The sequence below is a fragment of the Vombatus ursinus genome, unplaced genomic scaffold, assembly GCF_900497805.2.
Source record: "Vombatus ursinus unplaced genomic scaffold, bare-nosed wombat genome assembly UNPS02014799.1, whole genome shotgun sequence".
In the NCBI taxonomy this organism is placed as follows: domain Eukaryota; kingdom Metazoa; phylum Chordata; class Mammalia; order Diprotodontia; family Vombatidae; genus Vombatus; species Vombatus ursinus.
This window is the reverse complement of record NW_020954577.1, coordinates 30,229,065-30,251,304: the sequence shown is the minus strand read 5'-3', so window position 1 is coordinate 30,251,304 and position 22,240 is coordinate 30,229,065. Positions and strand designations below refer to the sequence as shown.

Below are 22,240 nucleotides of genomic sequence, written 5' to 3'. Positions count from 1 at the left end.
TGCGCTGCGCGGGGACTACGCTACGGACGCCGGAATCCTATTGGCTCCGAAGGGCGGAGCATGTTGCAGCAAGCGAATGGCTGGATTCCCCGGAATCTGGGCGGGACTTCCTACCTCGTGTTTCCTCCTCAATCCTAAACAGTCTCCATGGTGACCTCCGCCCAGATGCCGACACTCATTTCCGGGCCTCTCGCCGCGCCCATTGGCTGCCGGGCGGAAGCGCGTCTGCGCGTGCGCCCCAGGCTTCGTGCGGGGCTGGGGCGGCCGGAAATCAAGGTCGCTGGCGTGGGGTACTGAATGCTGGGCTGGCCGGTGACCTGAGCCGGCTAGTTGCTGTGCTGATGATGTCGGTGTTTCACGACGAGGTGGAGATCGAAGACTTCGAATACGAAGAGGAAACGGAGACGTATTTCTACCCCTGTCCTTGCGGGGATAACTTCGTCATCACCAAGGTAACGCCCGCGCCCCAGGGCCTGGGTGCAAATCCTTCCCATCCCTATCGATTCCTGTCTGTGTCCTCGTCGGACTTTGGGCCCCAATTACTCATCTGTTAAATCACGGAGTCGGTCAGACTGAATCTGTAAGTCTGAGGTTTCTACACCTCCGAGAGCTAATGGGGGGGGGGTGTCCCTAGAAGTTTGAGGCTCTCCAGGGGTCTTCCATTGAACTCTTCCAAGACATCTGTCTTGGAAGTCTTTCTTCCCCCACGTTTGTGCTTGTGCTGACCGGAAGATGACCACGAGCTGGGCTCTCTTGCTATTTGCCCCTTGGCCCGCCCGCAACCATAATCTAACTCACCTTGGAGAAAGTGGCCAGGTAGTGGTTTGTAGGATGCACAGGCAGTGTTTTGTGGCCTCTGAAGAGGTGACATCGTGTGTTTAAAATCTCTTTTCAACCAGAAAGATCTCACCCTAAAACTCAGAGCCACAAAGTTCTTTGGGGAACATTCAGTCTAATCCGATGATTTCCTGGTCCTTCTCTATGAAAAGGTGAATTTATTCCTCCCCCCCCCCCCCCCCCCCCCCGTCATCCCCCATCTTCTTTAGTTAGAATCACTCTCGCCTTGAAGTTACATTTTTGTTGTTTTTCAAATTTTCTTTTTATCGTGAACGTGACAAATATCAACAAAGCTGAACTTTTCGCATACAGAGACCAGGAAAAGAGAGTTTTATATGAAACTGTGAATCTCTGTTTTTCAGAACTTGTTTTTCTTTTTTGTATTCCATTTAGCAAGTAGGATCAACACTGCCCTGCCTGTCTGTGTTTATTCTGAACTTCCCCCTCCTCTCCTTTGTATTTTGTATCTTTGTATTTTTTTAAATGTTTCATGAACAGTGCTTTTCTTTTTTTCTGCATCTCTGTCACTAACTACACCTCTTCCTCATCTTTACCCTCCATAATCCTTATTTCCTTATACTCCCCTTACATTCTCTCTAATCCAGTCAGTTTGGCTTCCTAATTTCTTTGTGTCTGACATGCAGTCTCCCACCTCCCTACCTCTTACACAGACTGGCCCTAGTCTTGAAATATTCTCCCTCTTCATCTCTGTGTCTTAGAATCCTTAGCTCCCTTCAGAACGTACCTGGCTGACCCCAAACTCAACCATGATCATTAACCTTAATCATTTTTCTGACATGCTAGGCATGTACCTCCTTCCCATTTCTACCTCTGGGAACACTAATCAAACCAACTTTACCATTGCTTCTGGAAAGGGCAGGTCAGTCAATTGCTGTATTTGCTCACTGAACATCCCTGGGAGTTGTCAATTCCCCAGTAAGGCTTGTCTTCTCATTTTAAGGTCAAGGGACTGTCCATAAATGCCAAGGGACTGGCATTTATATCTGTTGTGCTTAGCACAGTGCCTTTCAATTAATAAGTACTCGATAAATGCTTTTTTCCTAATTCAACATAATCTGCCCCCCAGAAACCCCTCCCCTGTAACAAATAAGTATACCAAAGTAAAACACATTTATATTTTGATAATATCTGGAAAGGGAGGTCGCATTTTGCATCAACTCTGCCAAGAGGTAGAAGCAATGCTTTGTAATTACTCTTGTGAAATTGTGTCCAGTCATCGTATTGATCAGAGAGCTCTTAAATCTTTGAAAGGTGTTTTCCTTTATGTATTGTAGTCATTGCATAAATTGACACTGTTGTTCAATACCAGTTCCTGCAGTTCTCCTCAGGTTTCTTTGAATCTAGCCTTTCCATCGGTTTTTACATCCCAATAAGAAAGTCATTCATAATGGGCATCAACAAACATTTATTTAGTGCTTACTATATAATCAGTTTTGCTTTTAAGATCAAATGAGATAAAAAAAATTTTTTTTAATATGAAGCAACCGGGGTTAAGTGACTTGCCCAGGGTCACACAGTTAGTGTTATGTGTCTGAGGCCAGATTTGAACTCAGGTCCTCTTGACTCCAGGGCCAGTGCTCTATCCACTGTGTCACCTACCTGCCCTTGAGATAAAATTTGTAAAGCGCCTTTTGCAAACCTTAATTTGCTGTAGAAATGCTAACTGTATGTAAGTGGAAAGGAATTTCCAAGGGAAAGTACTTGCAGTGGGGCTGGCCTGGCCTGACTGGGGGGCAGTGGTGGCCAGGAAAGGAAGGGCAACAGGAAGGATTTGAACTGACTGTTGAGAGCATCCCTGAGACAGAGGGAGGTGGGAGGAGAGCATTTAGGCATGGGGGATAGCCCATGCAAAGGTATTGAGATAATACATGGGAAGAATGTGTCATGGGCCGGGAGCAAGTAGGCTAGGAAGCTGGACTGTAGGTTTGGTGGAGGAGGTAGATGTAAGGAGTTAGGAAAGGTAGAAAGGGACTGGAATGAAAGGCCTTTAAATGCCAAAGAGAGTATTTTATATTTTATCCTGGAGGTAATGGGGAGCACTTTGTTAAGTGTTTTGGGTTGGGGGGGGGTGATATTGTCAAACCTACACTTCAGGAAAAAAAAAACACTTTGATACCTGAACGGTGAATAGATTGGAGTGGGAAGAGAGTTGAGATGGGGAGACCAGTGAGAAGTCTGACCAGGAGGTGGTGAGGTGGTAATTTTGTGAGTGGAGAGAAGGGATAATATACAAGAATTGTTGTGAAGGTAGAAACAGTAAAAATAGGCAACAGATTAGACATGTGGATTAAGTGAGAATAAGGAATCTAGGATTGCCAGCCTGGGTAACAGGGAAGATGGTGGTGTGCTCAACAGTAATAAGGAAGTTTGGAAGAGGGGAAGGTTTGGGGGTAAAGATGAGTTCTGTTTTGGATATGTCAGATTGGAGATGCCTACTGGACATCCACATCAAGATAACTGACAACTACTTGGGGATGCATGACAGGAGCTGAGGAGAGAGACCTGAGCCAGAATCATCTGCTTGGAGATGATAATTGAATTCATGGAAGCTGATGAGATTATCAAGTAAAGGAGAGAAGAGAGAAGGGCCCAGGACTGAGATGTGGGGGACACCCGTAGTTAGTGGGTAGGACCTAGATGAGGATCTCGCAGAAGAGACTGAGAAGACAGATAGGAGAACCAGGAGAGAGTAATGTTATGAGGAGAAAAGAAAGAAAGAGAGAGAAAAGAGTGTGATCACCCGTACCAAGGGCAGCAGAGAGTTCAAGGAGGATGAAGACTGACAAAAGGCCATGAAACTGGGCGATTAACAGATAACTGGTTACATTAGAGAAGGCCATCTGGGTTGAATGATGAGGTGGGGAGCCAGGTTGTAGAAAAGAGTGACAGGAAAGGAAGTAGAGGCACCAAATCTAAATGGCTTTCTTCAGGAGGAAGGGAGGAGAGATCCATAGGACATGAGCTAGGCAAGAATGGTAATGATGAGAGAGGTGTGGAAGGAATTTGTAAATAGGGAGAGATTAGATACAAGAGGGACAGTAGGTATGATAGTGGGGGCAGTCTTCTGAAAAAAGACGGGAGCAATGGAATTCTGAGTGTATCTAGATGGAGTTGGCCTTAACAAGGAGAAGGCTTGTTTCTTCATCTGAGACTGGAGGGAAGGAGGAGATAGAGAGGGAAGAAGTCTGAGCGTTGTGAGATGAGAAGGGGGAGCTTTTGGCAAATGGCCTCAGTTCTTTCTCTACATATTAAGCTGAGAAGGTGCCTTGAGAGGCTTGAGGGATGCTCAGAAGGTCTGGAATGGCTTCTGTGGAGAAGTGGGATTATGAATACATTAGTGAGGAGTAGAATTACTGCCTTGAGGAGCCATTTAAGAGGAGGGATCGTCCATTTGGAGTTGATCCGGTCAGCATGTTTTCATTATTTCCTCCAGCTCTGTTCAGCAGCACGTGAATAGGAGGAGATGATGGGAGTGATCTAAGCATGATTTGGCAAAGCATGATCAGTGACAGGAGAAAAAGGGGAAAGGGACTGGAGAGTAGAGGACAGGGGAAAGTTGTTTCACCGAGGGTTTCAGGTAGGAAAAGGAGAGAGTCGTTACCAGTGCAGGAGTGGTAGCCTGGAGGGAAAAGATGAAATAATAAAAGATTAGGATCAGATGAAAGAATTTCAGAGTTTGTGAACGTGGAAATGGCAGGTTAGGTGATGGCTGGATCAAGGGAATGACCATCTCTGTGTCTAGCTGAGGTGGAGTACAATGCAGGTCATGGAAATTACATAGACTCGAGGAATTGGGAAGTTAGGGCAATAATATTCCATTCTATTCGTATACTGTCATTTGTTGAGCCATTTCCCAGTTGATGGAGGCTTGCTTTTTTTTAGTTCTTTGCTGCGACAAAACATGTTGCTAGAAATATTTTCGGGTCCATGAGTTCTTTCCCTCTGTCACATAATGGTAGTGCTGGGTTGAAAGTTATTTACAGTATTGAGGTATTGTTCCAAGTTGTTTTCCACAATGGTTGGATCAATTGACAGTTTTGCCAATAGTGCATTAGTGTGCCTGCCTTCCCACAGCTTCCTTGTTCCTAATTTGCTTATAATATGACCTTTTATGTCTAGGTTAGGTCGTATATCCATGTATTTAGGAGCATACTGTGATATAAAGTGTGAGGTGGTGGTCTAAACTGAATTTTTTCAAGACAGACTGCTTTCTAGATTTCCCGGCTGTTTAACAATGAATCCTTATTCTAGAGAATAGTTGATGTCCTTGGCTTATTGAACACTGTGCTACTATGTTCATTTGCTTCTGAATCTTGTGGACCTCTCTGTTCCACTACTCAATTTTATAGTTTTTGACCAATACCAAATAGTTTTAATGATTACTGCTTTGTAGTATAGTTTGGGATCTAGTGCTATTAGCCACCCTTCTTTCCCCCTATTTTACATTGAGATTCTGATCTTTGGTTGCTCCTGATAAATTTTCTTTCTAGCTCTTTAAAGTAATACTTTAGGAGTTTAGTGTGGCACTGACTATGCAAATCGATTTAGACAGTATTGTTTTTATTATCGTGGCCGTGCACAACCATGAGCAGTTAACATCTATGATCTGTCTTTGTTTTGATAGAGTTTTGTAGTTATATTGCTATAACTCCTATGTGTGGTGGATGCCCAAATATTTTGTACATTCTGAAGTTATTTTGAATGGAATTTTTCTTTCGCTTCTTACTACACATTGGTAATACATAGAAAGTCTGGATTTGTGTTAGATATCCTCTTACTTTGCTGAAAATATCCTTTCAATTTTTAGTTGAATCTCAACAATCACATCATGTACAAAAAGTGATCATTTTATTTTTTCTTTGGGCGCTAATTCCCTTATAGACTGAGAGTTTGGAGGAAACTTAGAGGTCATTTATTCCATCTATTCCAAATACTTTTGTACAGATTAGCTGACTCAGCCATAGGAAGGGGAAGTAACTTGGCTCATGGTCAAATAGTCATTGATTATCTAAGAGCAGATTCAATCTTCTTCCCTCAGGTGCAGCCCTCTATTTGTGGTGCCACCTAGCTGCCGCTGTTGTTTGATTTCTAAGAATTAATACATCAAATAATAGGGGTAATGCTGGACATGCTTGAACTCCAATCTTACTGGAAATAACCTCTAGCATTTCTACATTATATATAATCTTGGTTTTAGATAGATAGCATTTACCATGTTGAGGAAAGGTCCGTTGACTCTTTTCAAATTCACACACACACACACACACACACACACACACACACACACACACACCCCTACATATTATATATTTTTGTTAACAGAAATAGGTGTTGTGTTTTGTCATTAGCATTTTCTGATTCAGTTGATATTATTATGTGATTTTTATTTTTAATATGATCTATTTGTAGTTTCCTAATATTGAACCAACTCATTCTCTCTTTTTTTCTTTCTCTTTTTTGAATACTATTTGTTACATGGGATTGCTTTCTGTGGTAGAGGAGGAGGGATACTAGGGAAAACTATGATAATATAATAACAAAATATGTCATTAACTTTTTTTTAAGAATGGGAGGAAAGGAAAAAAAAAGAATGGGAGGAAAGGAAGTGGATATACCTAGATGGCATTTCCTCTTTTTTTTTTAAATAATATTTTTCCCAATTACACATAAAAACAAATTTTTAACATTGATTTAAAAAATTTTTTTTGAGTTCCAAATTTTCTCCCTCCCTCACCTCCTCCTTCCCTGAGACAGGAAGCAGTTTGATAATTTATACATGTGCAATCATGCAAAACATATTTCTGTATTAGTCATGTTGTGGAAGAAGACAGAGACCAGAAGGAAAGAAAAAAAACATGAAAAAAATAAAGAAAGGGAAAAGTAGTATGCTTCAGTCTGCATTCAGACTCCATCAGTTCTTTCTTTGGATATGAATAGCATTTTTCATCATAAGTCCTTTGAAATTGTCTTGGATCATTATATTGCTTAGAAGAGCCAAGGCATTCATAGTTCATTGTCGTACGATATCGCTGTTACTGTGTACAGTGTTTTCCTGGTTCTGCTCACTTCACTTTGTATCAGTTCATGTAAGTCTTTCCAGGCTTTTTTGAGAGCATCCTGCTCATCATTTCTTATAGCACAATAGTATTCCATTACAATCATATACCACAACTTATTCAGCCATTCCCCAATTGATGGGCATCCACTCAATTTCCAATTCTTAGCCACCACAAAAATAACTGCTATAAATATATATATTTTACAGAGAGGTCCTTTTCCCTTTTTTCATATCTTTTGATATACAGACATAGTAGTGGTGTTGGGGGATCAAAGGGTATGCACAATTTGATTGCCCTTTGGGTATAGTTCCAAATAGCTCTCCAGAATGGTTAGATCACTTTACAACTTCACCAACAATGCATTTGCATCCCAGTTTTCCCATGTCCCCTGCAACGTTTATCATTTTCTTTTTCTGTTATATTAGCCAATCTGATAGGTGTGAGGTGGCACCTCGGAATTGTTTTAATTTGCATTTCTCTAATCAATAGTGATTTAGAGCATTTTTCCATAAGACTAGGTAGCTTTAATTTCTTCATCAGAAAACTGCCAGTTCATATCCTTTGACCATTTATCAATTGGAGAATGACTTGTATTCAATATAATCAGAATTATCCATTTTATAATTCATAATGCTCTCTATCTCTTCTTTGGTCATAAATTCTTCCCTTCTCCATAGATTTGACAGGTAAAATATTCATTGCTCTCCTAATTTGCTTTAAACTGTATACCATTTTGACCTTATCTTGGTATATGGTATAATATGTTGATCTATACCTAGTTTCTGCATATTGTTTTCCAGTTTTTCTGGCAGTTTTTGTCACATAGTGAGTTCTTGTCCCAAAAGCTGGGGTCTTTGGATTTATCAAACATTAGACTGCTATGGTCATTTACTCTTCTGTGTCTCATGTACCCAATCTATTCCACTGATGTTACTCTTTTTTTTCTTTTTTCTTTGCTTTTTTTTGATGAGGCAGTCAGGGTTAAGTGACTTTCCCAAGGTCACACAGCTAGTAAGTGTCAAGTGTTCGAGGCTGGATTTGAACTGAGGTCCTCCTTACTCCAAAGCCGGAGGTCTATCCACTGCACCACCTAGCTGCCCCTATTACTCTATTTCTTAGCCAATACTTGATAGTTTTGGTGATTACCACTTTATAATACAGTTTGAGATCTGACTAGGCCACCTTCCTTCACTTTTTTTTTTCCCCATTAATTCCCATAATATTCCTGACCTTTTGTTCTACCAGATGAATTTTGTCATTTTTTATAGTTCTATAAAATAATTTTTTGTTAGTTTGGTATGGTACTGAGTAGGTAAATTAATTTAGATAGAATTGTCATTTTTATTATATTGTTTCAGCCTTCCCATAAGCAATTTTTCCAGTTGTTTGAATCTGACTTTATTTGTGTGAAAAGTATTTTGTAATTGTGTTCATATAATTCCTGGGTTTGTCTTGGCAAGTAGACTGTCAAATATTGTCTACAGTTATTTTAAAAAGAATTTCTCTTTCTATCTCTTGCTGCTAGACTTTGTTGGTAATATATAGAAATACTGATGATTTATGTACATTTATTTTATATACTGCAACTTTGCTAAAGTTGTTAATTATTTCAGCTAGTTTTAATTAATTCTCTTATATTTTCTATGTATGCCATTATATCATCTGCAAAAAGTGGTAGTTTTGTTTCCTCATTGCCTATTTTAATTCCTGCGGTTTCTTTTTCTTCTTTTATTGCTATAGCTAATATTTCCAGGACTATATTGAATAATAGTGGTGATAATGGAGATCCTTGCTTCGCTTCTGATCTTATTGGGAAGGCTTCTAACTTATCCCCATTACAGATGATGCTTGCTGTTGGTTTTAGATAGATACTGTTTTCATTTTAAGGAAAGCTCTATTTATTCCTGTGCTCTCTAGTGTTTTTAATAGGAATGGGTGCTGTATTTTGTCAAAAGCTTTTTCTGCATCTGCATGATTAATCATGGTTTTTGTTGGTTTTGTTATTGATGTAATCAGTTATGGTGATAGTTTTCCTTTTATTGAACCTTGCATTCCTGGTCTAAATCCCACCTGGTCATAGTGTAAGATCCTTGTCATATATTGTTGTAATCTCCTTGCTGGTGTTTTATTTAAAATTTTTGCATCAATATCATTAGAGAAATAGATACGTGATTTTCTTTCTCTGTTTTGGATTTTCCTGGTTTAGGTATCAGCACCTTATTTGTGTCATAAAAGGAATATAGTAGGACTCCACCTATTTTTTTCAAATTGTGTAGTATTGGAATTAATTGTTCTTTAATTTTTGGTAGAATTCACTTGTGAATCCATCTGGCTCTGGGGTTTTTTTCTTAGGAAGTTCATTGATAGCTTGTTCCATTTTTTTCTAAGATGGAGTTATTTAAGTATTCTATTTGCTCTTCTGCTAATCTAGGCAATTTATATTTTTGTAAATATTCATCCATTTCACTTAGATTCTCAAATTTATTGGCATATAATTGGGCAAAATAGCTCCTGATATTGGCTTTTATTTTATCTTCATTGGTGGTGAATTTACCCTTTTCATTTTTGGTACTGGTAATTTCGTTTTCTTTTTTTAAATCAAATTAACCAATGGTTTATCTATTTTATTGGTTTTTTCATAAAAACCAGTTTCTTGTTTTGTTTACTAGTTCAGTGGTTTTCTTCCTTTCAGTTTTATATTAATCTCTCCTTTGATTTTCAGGATTTCTAATATGGTGTTTAATTGGGGAATTTTTAATTTGTTCTTTTTCTAGTTTTTTTTAATTGTGGGCCTAATTCATTGATTTGTTCTTTATCTGTTTTATCGATGTAAGAGTTTAGAGATATAAATCTTCCCCTAAGGCACTGCTTTGGTTGGATGCCATAAATTTTGGATTGTTGTCATTGTCTTTAATGAAACTATTGTTTCTATGATTTGTTCTTTGACCCATTTATTCTTTAGGATTAGGTTATTTAGTTTCCAATTAATTTTACTCTGTCTTTTCATGACTATTTATTAAATGTAATTTTTATTGCATTATGATCTGAAAGGATCCATTTAATATTTCTGCCTTTCTGAATTTGATTATGAGGTTTTTATGCCCCAATACATAGTAAATTTTTGTGTAAGTGCCATGCACCACTGAGAAAAGGGTAAATTCCTTTCTATTCCCATTCAGTTTTCTCCAGAGGTCTATCATATCTAACTTTTCTAAAATTCTGTTTACCTCTTTATTTTAGTTTATGGTTAGATTTCTTTCTTATTTTATGATTAGATTTATCCCGTTCTGAGAGGGGAAAGTTGGGGTTCCCCGCTTGTATAGTTTTGCTGCCTATTTCCTCCTGTAGCTCATTTAACTTCTTTAAAAATTTGGATGCTATACCATTTGGTATGTATGTTTAGTGTTGATATGACTTCGTTGTCTATGATACCTTATCTCTTTTAATTAGACCCATTTTTGCTTTTGCTTTGTCTGAGATCATGATTGCTGCCCCTGATTTTTTTTTTACTTCAGCTGAAGCACAGTAGATTCTGCTGCAGTGTTCCTTGTAAACAATATATCATAGAATTCTGGTTTTTAATCCATTCTGCTATCCGCCTCTGTTTTATGGGTGAGTTCATCCCGTTCACATTCACGGTTATGACCACTGTGTGTTTACCTCCATCCTATTTTTCCCCCTGTTTCTCTCTCTCTGTCTCTCTCTCTGCCCTTTCACCCTGTTCCTCCAGTGTTTTGCTTCTGACCACCACCTTCCCCAATCTGTCCTCTCTTCTATCAGTCCCATGCTCCCTTTTTCATCTTCCTTTCTTCCTACTTCCTTTCAGGGTTTGCCATTTCCTTCTCCAGCTCATTTTACATATGAGGAAACTGAGGCCAACAGGGTGAAGTGACTTGCCCAGGGTCACTCATCTAGTAAGTGTCTGAGACTGGATTTGAACTCATGAAGATGAGTCTTCCTAATTCCAAGCCCAGTGTTCTAACCATTGTGCCACTTAGCTATGCCCCGCCCCCAGGTCAGGAATAATGACCTGAGAAAGAACTAAGTAGGGATCGAGAGATTGGAGGTCGTAGCGTTGAAGAACAGGGTTTGGGGTTGCAAGGCAGAGGGAGAGGTGGAATGACAGCAGATTTTGATCCATCAGATAAAAGCATTTCAGAGTTTGTGACTATGGAAGTGTTGTGTTTGTGAGTGGTGGCAAAATCAAGGCTTATGACCCTCTTTTATAGGGCTAAGGTAAAATGGAGGCGTGGGTACTGTGAAATGAGCAAGTTGAGGAACTGTGAGATTTGAATGTTTTAGGAGGGAATATCAGTATGTGTGTTGAATTCCTCTAGTATGAAAACAGGAGTTGAGTAGGAGAGGACTGTGAGCCAGGCACTGAATTCATTGAGGAAAAGAAGGAAGGAACCCTAGAGGGCTGTAGATAGCAGCTACCAGAATTGTAATTGGTTGGTAGAGATGAATTTAGTGAATCTCTGGGGAGGGAGGCTAAAGTCCTGGGAGAATGGAACGGCATTTCTTATTTAAATTCTCTTATTTGGTGTTCTGTGTATCTGGGTATTTTGTATTTTTGCAAATACCATCTATTTATCAATTTTGTTAGCAGCTAAGAGGTGCCCTGGACCTCTGGACCTGGAATCAGCAGGACCTGAGTTCAAATTCTGCATCAAGTACTTACTAGCTGTGTGGTCCTCATTGTGCCTCAGTTTCCTCTTCTGTAAAATGAGTATAAATATAGGCCCAACTTCCCAGGATTGTTGTGAAGCTCAAATGAGATAATATTTGTAAAATGCTATATAAATGATAGTTGTTATTGTTACATAGTTGAGCAAAATAGTTTCTAATTCTCTTCTTCATTTGTTGTGAATTTTCTTTTTTCATTTTTTAGGTTGACAGTTTGGTTTTCCTCTCTTTTTGGGGAGAATAAGTTAGCTAATGGTTGGTCTTTCTTTTCAATGTTTCAACAGAACCACCAAGTTTACTTATTTGTGTTATGTGTTATACCCCCCCAGGCATCCCTGCTCATCCTCATCTTTAAAGATAACATTCAAACCAAGTTTGCATTAAGGACAAAAGTATAAAATTAACTACCAGAAGTCAAGGAAGAGAAAACAATTCCTGGCTCCAGCCTAGGCCTTGCTCTTTTGCTCTGTCCCCCCCACCCATGCCACTCTTAGTGGCACTTCTCACTGCTGAGATTGGAATGAGGGCTCCTGAAGCCAAAGCAGGAGTTCTTAGAAAGAGGAGACTCAATCAGTTTCTTCAGCCCTTTCAAGTGTCTTCATTTGCCATCTCGTGGCTCCCCAAATGAGTGTGGTAGCCTTGTGTCGGTTCTCAGAAGGAAGAAGAGGATGCCTACACAAGACTTACACTTCCTTATCAAAGGGTACTCCACAGCTGGCTATAGACCCGTACTCCTACAGATCTCCATATAGGAGTCTAGAATGAGATGACGAAATGACAGGTACCCATGTGGGGCTGGTGTGGCAGCTGCAAAAATGGTTTCTCGGCTTTCCGTCTTTCATGTGTGCTAAGCATGCCCCTTCCTTTAGGGAGCATTTTAGAATAGTGATTGGGGAGAATGGAGCACCTGCTTCTAGGTCTACCCTTTGGGACATATAAGCACAGTATCTACTTGGGGGTTAGAGTGTGGCAGGCAAATGTTTCCTGACGTACTCAAGGTAGACTGATGATGAGATGAGACGTCTCGGCCCTGATGGATGGACGCTTTATCTCTAAAGTTTGTGGGTTGAGTGGTGCCCATTGGAACTGGACTTAGGGGTAGAAGCAAAAAGTAAGGGACACTTAATACTTATAGGATAGCTGCCAATTGTCTGGAAAGTACCAGGAGAATGGCGTTCTCTCATATAAGGAATCAGAGGCCTCATAGAGGTGTTGATGGGTAGTCCTCATCCCTTTCCCCCCTGTCTCCCCCCTCCCCCCACTAATTGTGAAATCTTAACTTAGGTTCCTTATGGCAGGGAGAATAAACTTCCAATACACAATGAGCCTGACAAGGCCCTATTTATTAATGTCGTATAAATGTGTGTGCAGATATGTACCATAGCAAATCATTGATTCATTTACACTCCTCTTAGGACAGAACTTGCTACAGAATCCTAAAAAAGCAAAATGATAGCCTTCTATCCATACTAAGGTTGTAGAAACTTCAGAGACTAGATGTTATGGAAAGTATTGCAGCAGTTAAAGGTTTGTTGACTCAGTCACACAGCTCAGATTTCAAAAACATTGGGGCTAAAGAAGATGAAACCCAGTAGGGATAAAAACCTCCCCCCAGAAAGCTGTTACCCAGAACAGTGAAATGTAGTATGGTATGTCTTACACCAGTGCAATGGAGGAGTCATGATTAGATAGCAGTTTTTAAAAAGATCTGAGGATTTTAGTGTATTGCAAGCTCAAAATGAATCAGCAGTGTGATGTGGCAAGCCCCCAAAATCCTAATTTAATCAGAAAAGCAGCCTGGTATAGTGGATAGGGTGCCGCAGGATGTGGAGTCAGGAAGACCTGGATTAAAATCTCGCATTAGGCACTTGCTAGCCCTCTGTGCGTCATTTTCCTCATCTGCAAAATGGGGGCTGAGTGGAGTGGATTCAGTGACCTTGAAGGCCTCCAAAGTTATGGTCTTGGATTTCATTAAATGAGACATAGTTTCCAGGAGTCAGGATTGGTGTGATACTTGCCTGTACTTTGCCTGCATCAGAACTCACCTGGAGTCCTGTGTTCAGTTGTGAACCTCAGTTCAAGAAGAAGGCTGATAAACTGACCCTGGAGGAGGGTCGCCAGGACAGTGGGGGTGACTTGAATCTGTGTCCCATGAAGGTCTGTTGTACAGAGAGGCCACAGGGGAGACAGGATAACCAGGGACAAGTGTTTTCAGAGCTGTCATGATGAGAAATCCTTTTTTGTTTGGCTCTGGAGATCGGATCCATGTTGCAAAGAGCCCAGTTTAGACTGGATGTCAGGAAAAACCTCACGCTTAGAGCTCTCATGAAGTTCAGTGGGCCACCTGGAGAGGTGCTGTTAGGATGTCCCATCTCCTCTAAGCAGTCTTGGAACAGAAGCTAGATGCCCACTTGTTGGGAACTTTGTAGCGGTCCCAGGGTCACTTCCCAGAACACACATACACACACACACACACACACATTTACAAGTGTACACATATGTTTGGGACCAGGCCTGCACCTATAATTTCATTACAAGCTCAGTGTCATCCTAGATTCCTCCCTCGAATTCACTTCCCCATAGATATACTGTGCAATCTGTTAGCATGTCTTGTTTCTACCTTCACAGCGTCTTTCATATACATAGCCACTGCCCTAGTTAAAGCTCTCATTACCTCTTGTCTGGACCATTGCAGTAGCCTTCTAATTACTCTTTGCCTCATGTCTCTCCACCTTGCAGTCAGTTCACCCTCCACTTAGATGCCAAAGTGATTTTCCTAATGTATAGGTAGGTCTCTTCCCCCAGACCCCTAACGCATATTCCATAAACTCTATTGGATCCCCTTTACCTCCAGAATCAAATATAAAGACCTCAAACATTGAAAACCCTTCACAATCTGCCTCTTTCCTGCCTTTGCAGTCTTTTTCCTGCCTTCCACATACTAGACGCATGACACTCCCATCTCCTGTCTCTTTGTTTTTGCACTGCCCTCCCATACCTGAAATGCCTTTTCCCTTCATCCCAGAGCTCAAATCCCACCTCTGCTTGGAGGCCAGTTCTCTGCCCTCTGAAATTATCTTCATTGTATAAATCTTGTATGTGCATTTTTTTTTTTTTGCATATTGTCTCCCCTATTAGCACATGAGCTTCTTGTGAGCAGGGGGCCTGTCTTTTTGTCTTTCTTTGTATATTCAGCTCAAATTCTAATGCCTGGCACATTAATAAATGATTATTGACTGATCGCCTGTATCAGTGGGATCTTAGACCCCTACGGCAAGTGTCTGGACCCCTTCTCAGAATGTCTTTTAAATGTATAAAGTAAAATATATAGGATTGCAAAGGAAGCCAATTATATTGAAATACAATTTTTAAAAAAGAAAGTTCACGGATTCAGATTAAGAATCCCAAGGCTAGAGAGTCCACTCGGGTGCTAAGGGGTTAAACGGCTGGCTCAGGCCCGGGGTAGGTTCAGGGAGCTTGGTGGAGACTGAGGCAGGAGGAGAGGCCTGGGGCAGCCAGCGCAGAGGTGCTGATGCCCAGCCAGAGCGGTGCTGCTGCTGCAGATCCTTCTCCCGCCCGGCGGGTGCCATGGCAACCGCCCTGGCGGCGGCGGCTCGGCGGCAGACACGCATGCGCAGAGGCGCCGGCAGGGGCCGGCTTGGGCAAGCTGGGGAAGCTTTGACGCAGTGCGGAGGTGGGCGGTTTGGCGCCAGGCTGCTCTCGGCTCTGCTCCGCCGTGCTGAGCTCTACTCTACGCGGGAGTAGGGAAGTTACTATTATTTGGTTTTGTCATAGGAAGATTTGGAGAACGGGGAAGAGGTGGCCACCTGTCCCAGCTGCTCCCTCGTAATCAAGGTGATCTATGACCGAGTAAGTGCTTCTCCCTCCTGGGGCCGGGTGGGGGCTGGGGGAAGCCGGGGCAGGGAGGGCAAAAGCCCCTTTTCAGGGAGGTCCCGCCTCCGCAAACTTGGGCTCTTTCCTGGTGCTCGTAGTAAAATCTGCTGCGCTCCGATGGTTGTCGCACTGAGCTTGGGGGACGCGGAGCAGAGAACTTGATCCCCTCCTCTGGGGACCCTGGGCAGAGCCCAGCGAAAGCTCCCTTGTCTCTTAGCCTGGGATCGGGTCTGTTCAGAATCCGTCCATTCTGCTAGGAGAAAAACAGAGTTCTGGGCAGTCCCCTGCCCGGCCGGGCTCTAATGGTTACATACGCATGATTAATGGAAACGCATAGGTGATAAAGGTCATTTGTTTAGGTGTCAGAATAAAATATGAACCAGCCAGAGCTGTTAACAGTTAACAAAAAATTGATTATTTTAATTTTCTTTCCCATTTGTTCAATTTCTGACAAAAAAAAATTTGGTGTGTAATTAATCTTTTTTATCATTAAAAATATTACCAGGAAAGAGGCAGGGGAAAAAAAAAGGTAGGGGCTAGGGTTTGAAGCAAAATGGATAGCTACAAATTGCAGAATCAGAATGTGACGTTTGGATTCCGCCATAGCTAGTCTAACGACAGGCTAGATTGACGTACTGGAATATTGAACTAATGGGGCTTTACTATAAATAAAATTAAATTTAAGCCATTTTTAACCAAACTTCAAGAAATTGGGGGAGAAGTTGCACACATATTCTAATTCTGTAGATATTTTAAATGACTATCCATAATTTACAGCTTTTATTGTAAAAATATGTATAAGAAGTAAGTAAAGGGACCTGTTAAATTCATTTCACCAAGCATTAGTATCTCCTGTGTGCCAAGCAGGGTATTGGTGGTACAAAGACAAAAACGTAAGTCTCTGGGCTCAGGGAGCTTACCTTCTATTGCATCAGGGAGCTTACCTTCTATTGCATGACGTATGCACATATCTAAGGAGTGGTGATTTGGCAATAAAAGATGCAGATGTTTAGTTTTTCCTTTTTTTTTTTTTTTAAATAAAGAGCTTTTAAAATCAAATATGTATTGAAGTCTGGGAACTGGTGACTTCTTAGACGTGGATTTAAATCTTAATGGGTGCTACATTGTGATTAATGAGTAGAAAACATTTTTAAAAACCTACGTTGTTGGTATTGAAAAATGTAACTTTAATATTATTGAACAAAAACTGGTTTTAATACTTATTGGTTAATGCTATTGTCTCTCTTTCTTAGGATCAATTTATGTGTGGGGAAACAGTCTCTGTACCTTCGACCAGCAAAGAGTTAGTTAAATGCTGAAGAAAGCTTTGAAAACCTAATTTATACCAAATAACCAAAGGATGTGCCCAGGTGGATATTAAATGTGAAACTGAGATCTTCTGAATAATAAGAGGGGATTTTTGTTTTTTTTTTGTTTTTGCTTGCTTGCAGTGTATTGCAAAGCTTAGCTTCTTTACATCAATTGCCACATTAATCTTGAAAATTGAAAAGAACTGAATTGAGAGAGGGGACAAACCTAGATTTTTATAATTGAACTTGAGTCTTAATTTCAGTCAAAATTTTTGATTTTCCAGAATTCAAAAGAAGAAGAATTTCAAATCAGAATCATTTATATCATAAAACCTATTAACTTTGATACTTGTTCTTTGCAAAGTATCATCTACCTCCATAATTAGTAGAGCATCACTGATGCTCATTTAATTGGCTTCAACAGCAGAAACCTTGTCAGTAGCTGAATTGTAATAGTTCTAGGTGTGTGCGTTGTCATCTTGTTTTCTGTCATATCCTACCTTCATTAAGTAAAAACAATGGATATGAAGAGGAAAATAAGTGACCTCTATCCTCAGAGGATAAAGGTCTTCTGTGTCTTAGATACTAGAAACAAGACTCAATGCGAAATTGCAAGAGACCTTGGAATTCTCATGTCATGCTTTCTCAAAACCAAGAGGAGCATAAAAAGGCAAGCATTAGGGCTCGATGATAAAAATAAAGTAGTGGCCAAAGGGAAAAAAATGAAAGGCGCAAATCCTGTTGAGTCAGGAAGTGAACCAGTTGATTATTCCAAACCAGAGCCAATGGTGTCTCTCTGTCTGATCATTTTCTAGAGTAAAAGCCAGTGTGATTGCACCAAGGAAGTTGGCTTTGTGTATTTTGGTACCATTACAACATTGTGTCCACTGCATGTAAAAAAGGTGAAGCATTTCCATTAACCATACCCATTGCTGAAGATCATCCTTAAAATGTGAGTGAGGCCCATTCTGGATGACAGCACTAGTAAGGACACATTTGAGGCAGGTGTCATTTATGTGATTGACAACCAAGTCAGATCCTAGTAGCCCTAAATGAGGAAGCTTGCTATGGAGGGGGCAAAAAAAGACATGTGGACAGTCTTTGTTGTTGTGATGATAGTAGTGAGAAATTAGAGCCGTTTGTGGGAAAATTGGAAAATCCACAGCTCATGAAAGGCGTGAATCATCTTCCTTGTGAATACTAAGTTAGCAAACATGCATTGATGACTAAAAAGTTATTTTGGTATTGACTTCTGCAATTAGAAAAAGTGGCTTGCCAAAGTAGATATTTTGTTGCTGTTAGATGTGCTGTGCATACCCATATTTAAATTAAAACATGTGCACGTTCCTTTTCTGCCTGCCAGTCCTACAAGGTATGCAAGGTATACGTGAACTTAGTAGACCAAGGGATGATGAACTAAAAGTTGAGTATCTGAAGCACTTGGTTACACAGAGTGCCAACGAATGTAGCTGTTGTAGAAATGTGGAAATGACGTTGATGCAGTGAGTCGCGCCCTTGCTGCACGGGACACAGTCTCATGCAAAAGCAAAGCCGGCCTTGAACACCAGAGATGGCTTGATCAAAAGGAGCATCCACACTGACCCAGACTAGAATGAGCTGCAGAAATGGATTGTCCAATCAATGTTGATGTTTTTGTAAATGTTGGCTACCTCTGCTGTTACTGTGTCAACGACAGGCACCTCTAATCGGAAATTTGTAGCGAGTATAAAGGAAGAAGAGAAAGAAGCTGCTTGAGCCCAGGAATCCTGCAAGAGAAGAAGCTTGGACAATGTGAGCAGTGACTGAATTTGTGATAAATTAGAGTGCCATGAGTGACTCTCCACAGCATTGGCAGGACTGCTGAGTGTGTTGGAGGGTCTACACCACGGGAAAAAGTCCCAGTTCAGGGTTGTGTTTCTGACGTGTAACCGGTTTCCAGTCACCTAAAAATGAGAAATTCTTGCCCGTTGATTTCTTCTTTGACTCCCTTCTAGTAGCCTTCTTGTTTATTGTGTTTGCGGCTCTTGAGCACGAGCCAAGCTGCTGCCAGCCCAAGTTGTGTTCCCTGGTGCTTCAGTTGGATGGGGGTGGCTCATTGTGGGACCTGGAAAAATTCTGAAGTGAGGAGTGTACAGGTGCGATGTATAGAAGGTGGCTGGAGCCTGACTAGGGCTAGGGACAGGGTGAGGCAAGGCAGTTCTCTGTCTAGATTGGCGTGATGGTATGGTAGCTCCAAAGATGGCTTTGCAGCTTTCCCTTTTTTTGTACAGAAAAATGTTCCATCTCTGGCATGTGTCAGGGATGCTTCCTCCTTTCCATGATTCCCAGGATGGTTATTGGCGGGGAGGAAGATGTTATCTGTTGCCTCTGCTTCTTTCCTGTGGGATCTTTGGGTACTCCAGTTGGTCAAGAGGGATGAGAATCATGGGATTGGAATGGCCTCACCCTAACAGAGGGGATGTGGTGGGTCTTGCCCATTCTAGATGCTATGGGGTCATTTAGGCTGAGGTGGACATTTCCTGCCAAGTTATAGTTGGAGAGACCTTTCTGACTGGTTTTAGAGGTGAAAACAAAAAGTGAGAAGCATTAACAAGGTACATACAGAATAGTAGACAATATGGGCTTGTGTCTTTCCCTGGGAGACCTGTCCCTGAATTGCCTGGCAGTTACTAGAAGGACAACTTTGGGCAATTAGGATCAAAGGCCCTCTGATGGACATACTTTTAGCTTTTTCCCTCAGGTTTACACAATGGAAATCTGTGCTATTATATATTCTGTAGGGGAGGGGAAAAGCAGTTCTTAGTACACAAAGACCCTAATGAGGGGGGTTGGGGGGTAAGGCCTAAATTATGAATTTATAAATATGTATATGCATATGTACTCTATAGCAGGCAATATCAATTCATCTACATTCCCCAGAGGAAGGGTGGCACTTGGCAGTTACAAAATTCTTAAACATCTTTAGAGATATTAGAAGAAAGGTCATTAAAAACCACAAAAATACTATGAAATGAATCACAGCAGTCATGGTTTAATGGGCCCTACGACACAGGCCCAAGACCCTGGTGGGCGTAGCAGAGGCTGCAGAGGAGGAAATGGCATTCCGAGTCTGAATTATGGAGAGCCCCATTGTTGTCATTTCTGAGTGGCTGTTGGGTTTGACCTTGGTTTGAGAACAGTACAGTCAGAGTTCAGTGACAGGAACTTTGGAGTTAATTTCACAGGCACTGTAATAACAATAATAACTCACATTGTGTAACACTTGATAGTTTGCAAAGGATTTTCCTCACAACATTTTCTTATTAGTGTCACTGATGTGTTTTATTCTTCTGTACCTGTGTCAATATGAGCATCTTTGTAAAACTAAATGTAAGTAGATTTAGAAATTTTGAATCTCTGAAACAAGTTCAGAGTACTCTGCTCTTTCTAACCTTTTTTAGCCTAATGAGTGGGGAACTTCAGGTCTTGGGACTGATATTTCTACAGAGGGATTTGGGGAAGTGGTGCGTGTGGCACGGTACACCATCCAACTGAGAGACCTGGATTTGAGTTCGAGCTTCGTTACTACTTAGCCCTGTGACATTTGGGTAACTCTTAGAACCCATCTAAGCTTCAGATTCCTCTTCTATAAAATGAGTGGGTTAGTTTAGATGAGTTCTCAACTCCCATCCAGCTCATAATAATCCACGATTCTGTGACTCCAGACTTAGGATGCATGACATTCATTTGCTGCCCAGAACCAAATTGAACTCAAATATCTGTGTTCTCTTTCATGGCAAATTAAGCTTATTTTTTGAAAGTGGTTCAGTTTGAGAAATTAAATTTTTAAAAATTCCTTAAGTAATTTCAGTTAACATGATTGTGTTTAATTGAAAGTACTAGATCAACATGAGGATACCAGTCCCAGTGCCCATAGAGTTATCATCGGTGTGAGACTGAGGAGCATATTCTGTAAGGAGATTTACTCATTAGTCTAATTTCTTTGATTACCATATAAACTCATGGGTTTTTGTTGTCCTTCATGCCCCTGCTCAGAAGAGTAGTCTTCACTACTCTTCAGGAAATACTGCTTTTGCAACTGAACTTAGTGTTCTATGTTGTTTGTTTTTTTTTTTAATTAGATTGGATTGGTAGTCTCAATAATAATAACTGGCATTTATGTAGCATTTAAGGGTATGGCATAGTGGACAAAAAGCTGGCTTTGTAGATGGGCAATCTGGGTTCAAGTCTCTGACACAGGTTGTATGGCTCTGGGCAGTGCCCAAGCTAACTTTAATTTGTAAAATAGTGGCAAATCTCTATTGGGAGAGAGTTTGGACTTGAGTTCTGTTTGTGCTACTTGAATTTGAGTCATGGATGTTCAAATGGAATCTAATTGAGTGTCAGAATGTTCTTTTGAATGGAATGGAAGTGCTTAATGTATCTTATGTATCATTTTTCTTTTTAGAGTTGAACCTTTTCATCAACACTCAAGATATTCAGCTCAAATATTAAGTGTCATGTATTGTAAGACCCACCAATGACTGTCTCCCTTTAATAGCTTCCATTAGGCCATTGATCTGTCCGGTCCCTAGTATATATAGTTACATGGTGCCAGTGCTTTGCTCACTATGACTTAACCTGTAAAGCAGTTGTTATCTCTGTCTCAACTCCAATATTATACCAAGACCGTATTGTGCAATAAAAGTATGTATGTCTAAATGCAAAACAGCTTGATTGTTTTCATTGACTTTAAAACCAAACTTTATGGATGCCTTTTTAGAACATGCCTTTTCCTGCCCCTTTATTGAACCATCTCTTACAAAAAGGAAAAAGAGTGAAGCAAAAATAAGCAACACGAGGACCTTGTTGGACAAAGCAGACAGCCTCCTTTCTATCTGGGGAAATCATCTGCTACTGAGAGGAAGATAGAAAACTGTCTGTTTGCAAGGGGCATTATAATTACTGGGGACTCTTTCCAGTTCCATTGTTTTAAATATATCTGTGATTCTGCTCCTACTTATCTTATCATGTCATTTGTAATCTTCCAGTGTTTCTCTGAATTCTGCATATTCATTTCTTGCCATGTAATATTTCTTTATAGTTTATCACAACCATTCTTCAATTAATGGGCACCAATTTCACTGTTTTTGTTTTTGTTTCTTTTTTCAGGAGTGTTTTAAGTCAAATGAAAGGTCCTGTTTTCAGGTCCCGGCACTGCAGTGTGATGTGGGTCCTTGTTTCTTAATCTCTCTGGGCTTAAAGATAAGATTTCCTTATTTTTAAAATGAGGGGATAGAACTAAATGGCCTCTCAGGTCCCTTCCAGCCCTGAAATGCTTATTTCATCCAACGAGTTGTTCTAGTGATAGTATAGGATGGAAATCGCCTATAGTGATTTTGCTTTGATTATAGAGCCTTTTGTTTTCCCCACAGGGCAAACCCATCCAAGATG

The 22,240-nt window shown here is 40.7% G+C and overlaps 1 protein-coding gene across 1 annotated transcript; it reads left to right on the top strand.

Moving 5' to 3' along the window:
• The first annotated feature begins 243 nt into the window (after positions 1 to 243).
• Positions 244 to 21,515, top strand: DPH3 (diphthamide biosynthesis 3). Its single transcript, XM_027872337.1, has 3 exons — positions 244 to 452; positions 15,399 to 15,473; positions 16,751 to 21,515. The coding sequence occupies exons 1-3, from the start codon at positions 342 to 344 to the stop codon at positions 16,814 to 16,816; spliced, it is 252 nt and encodes an 83-aa protein (XP_027728138.1). The 5' UTR covers positions 244 to 341; the 3' UTR covers positions 16,817 to 21,515.
• Positions 21,516 to 22,240: the final 725 nt, after the last annotated feature.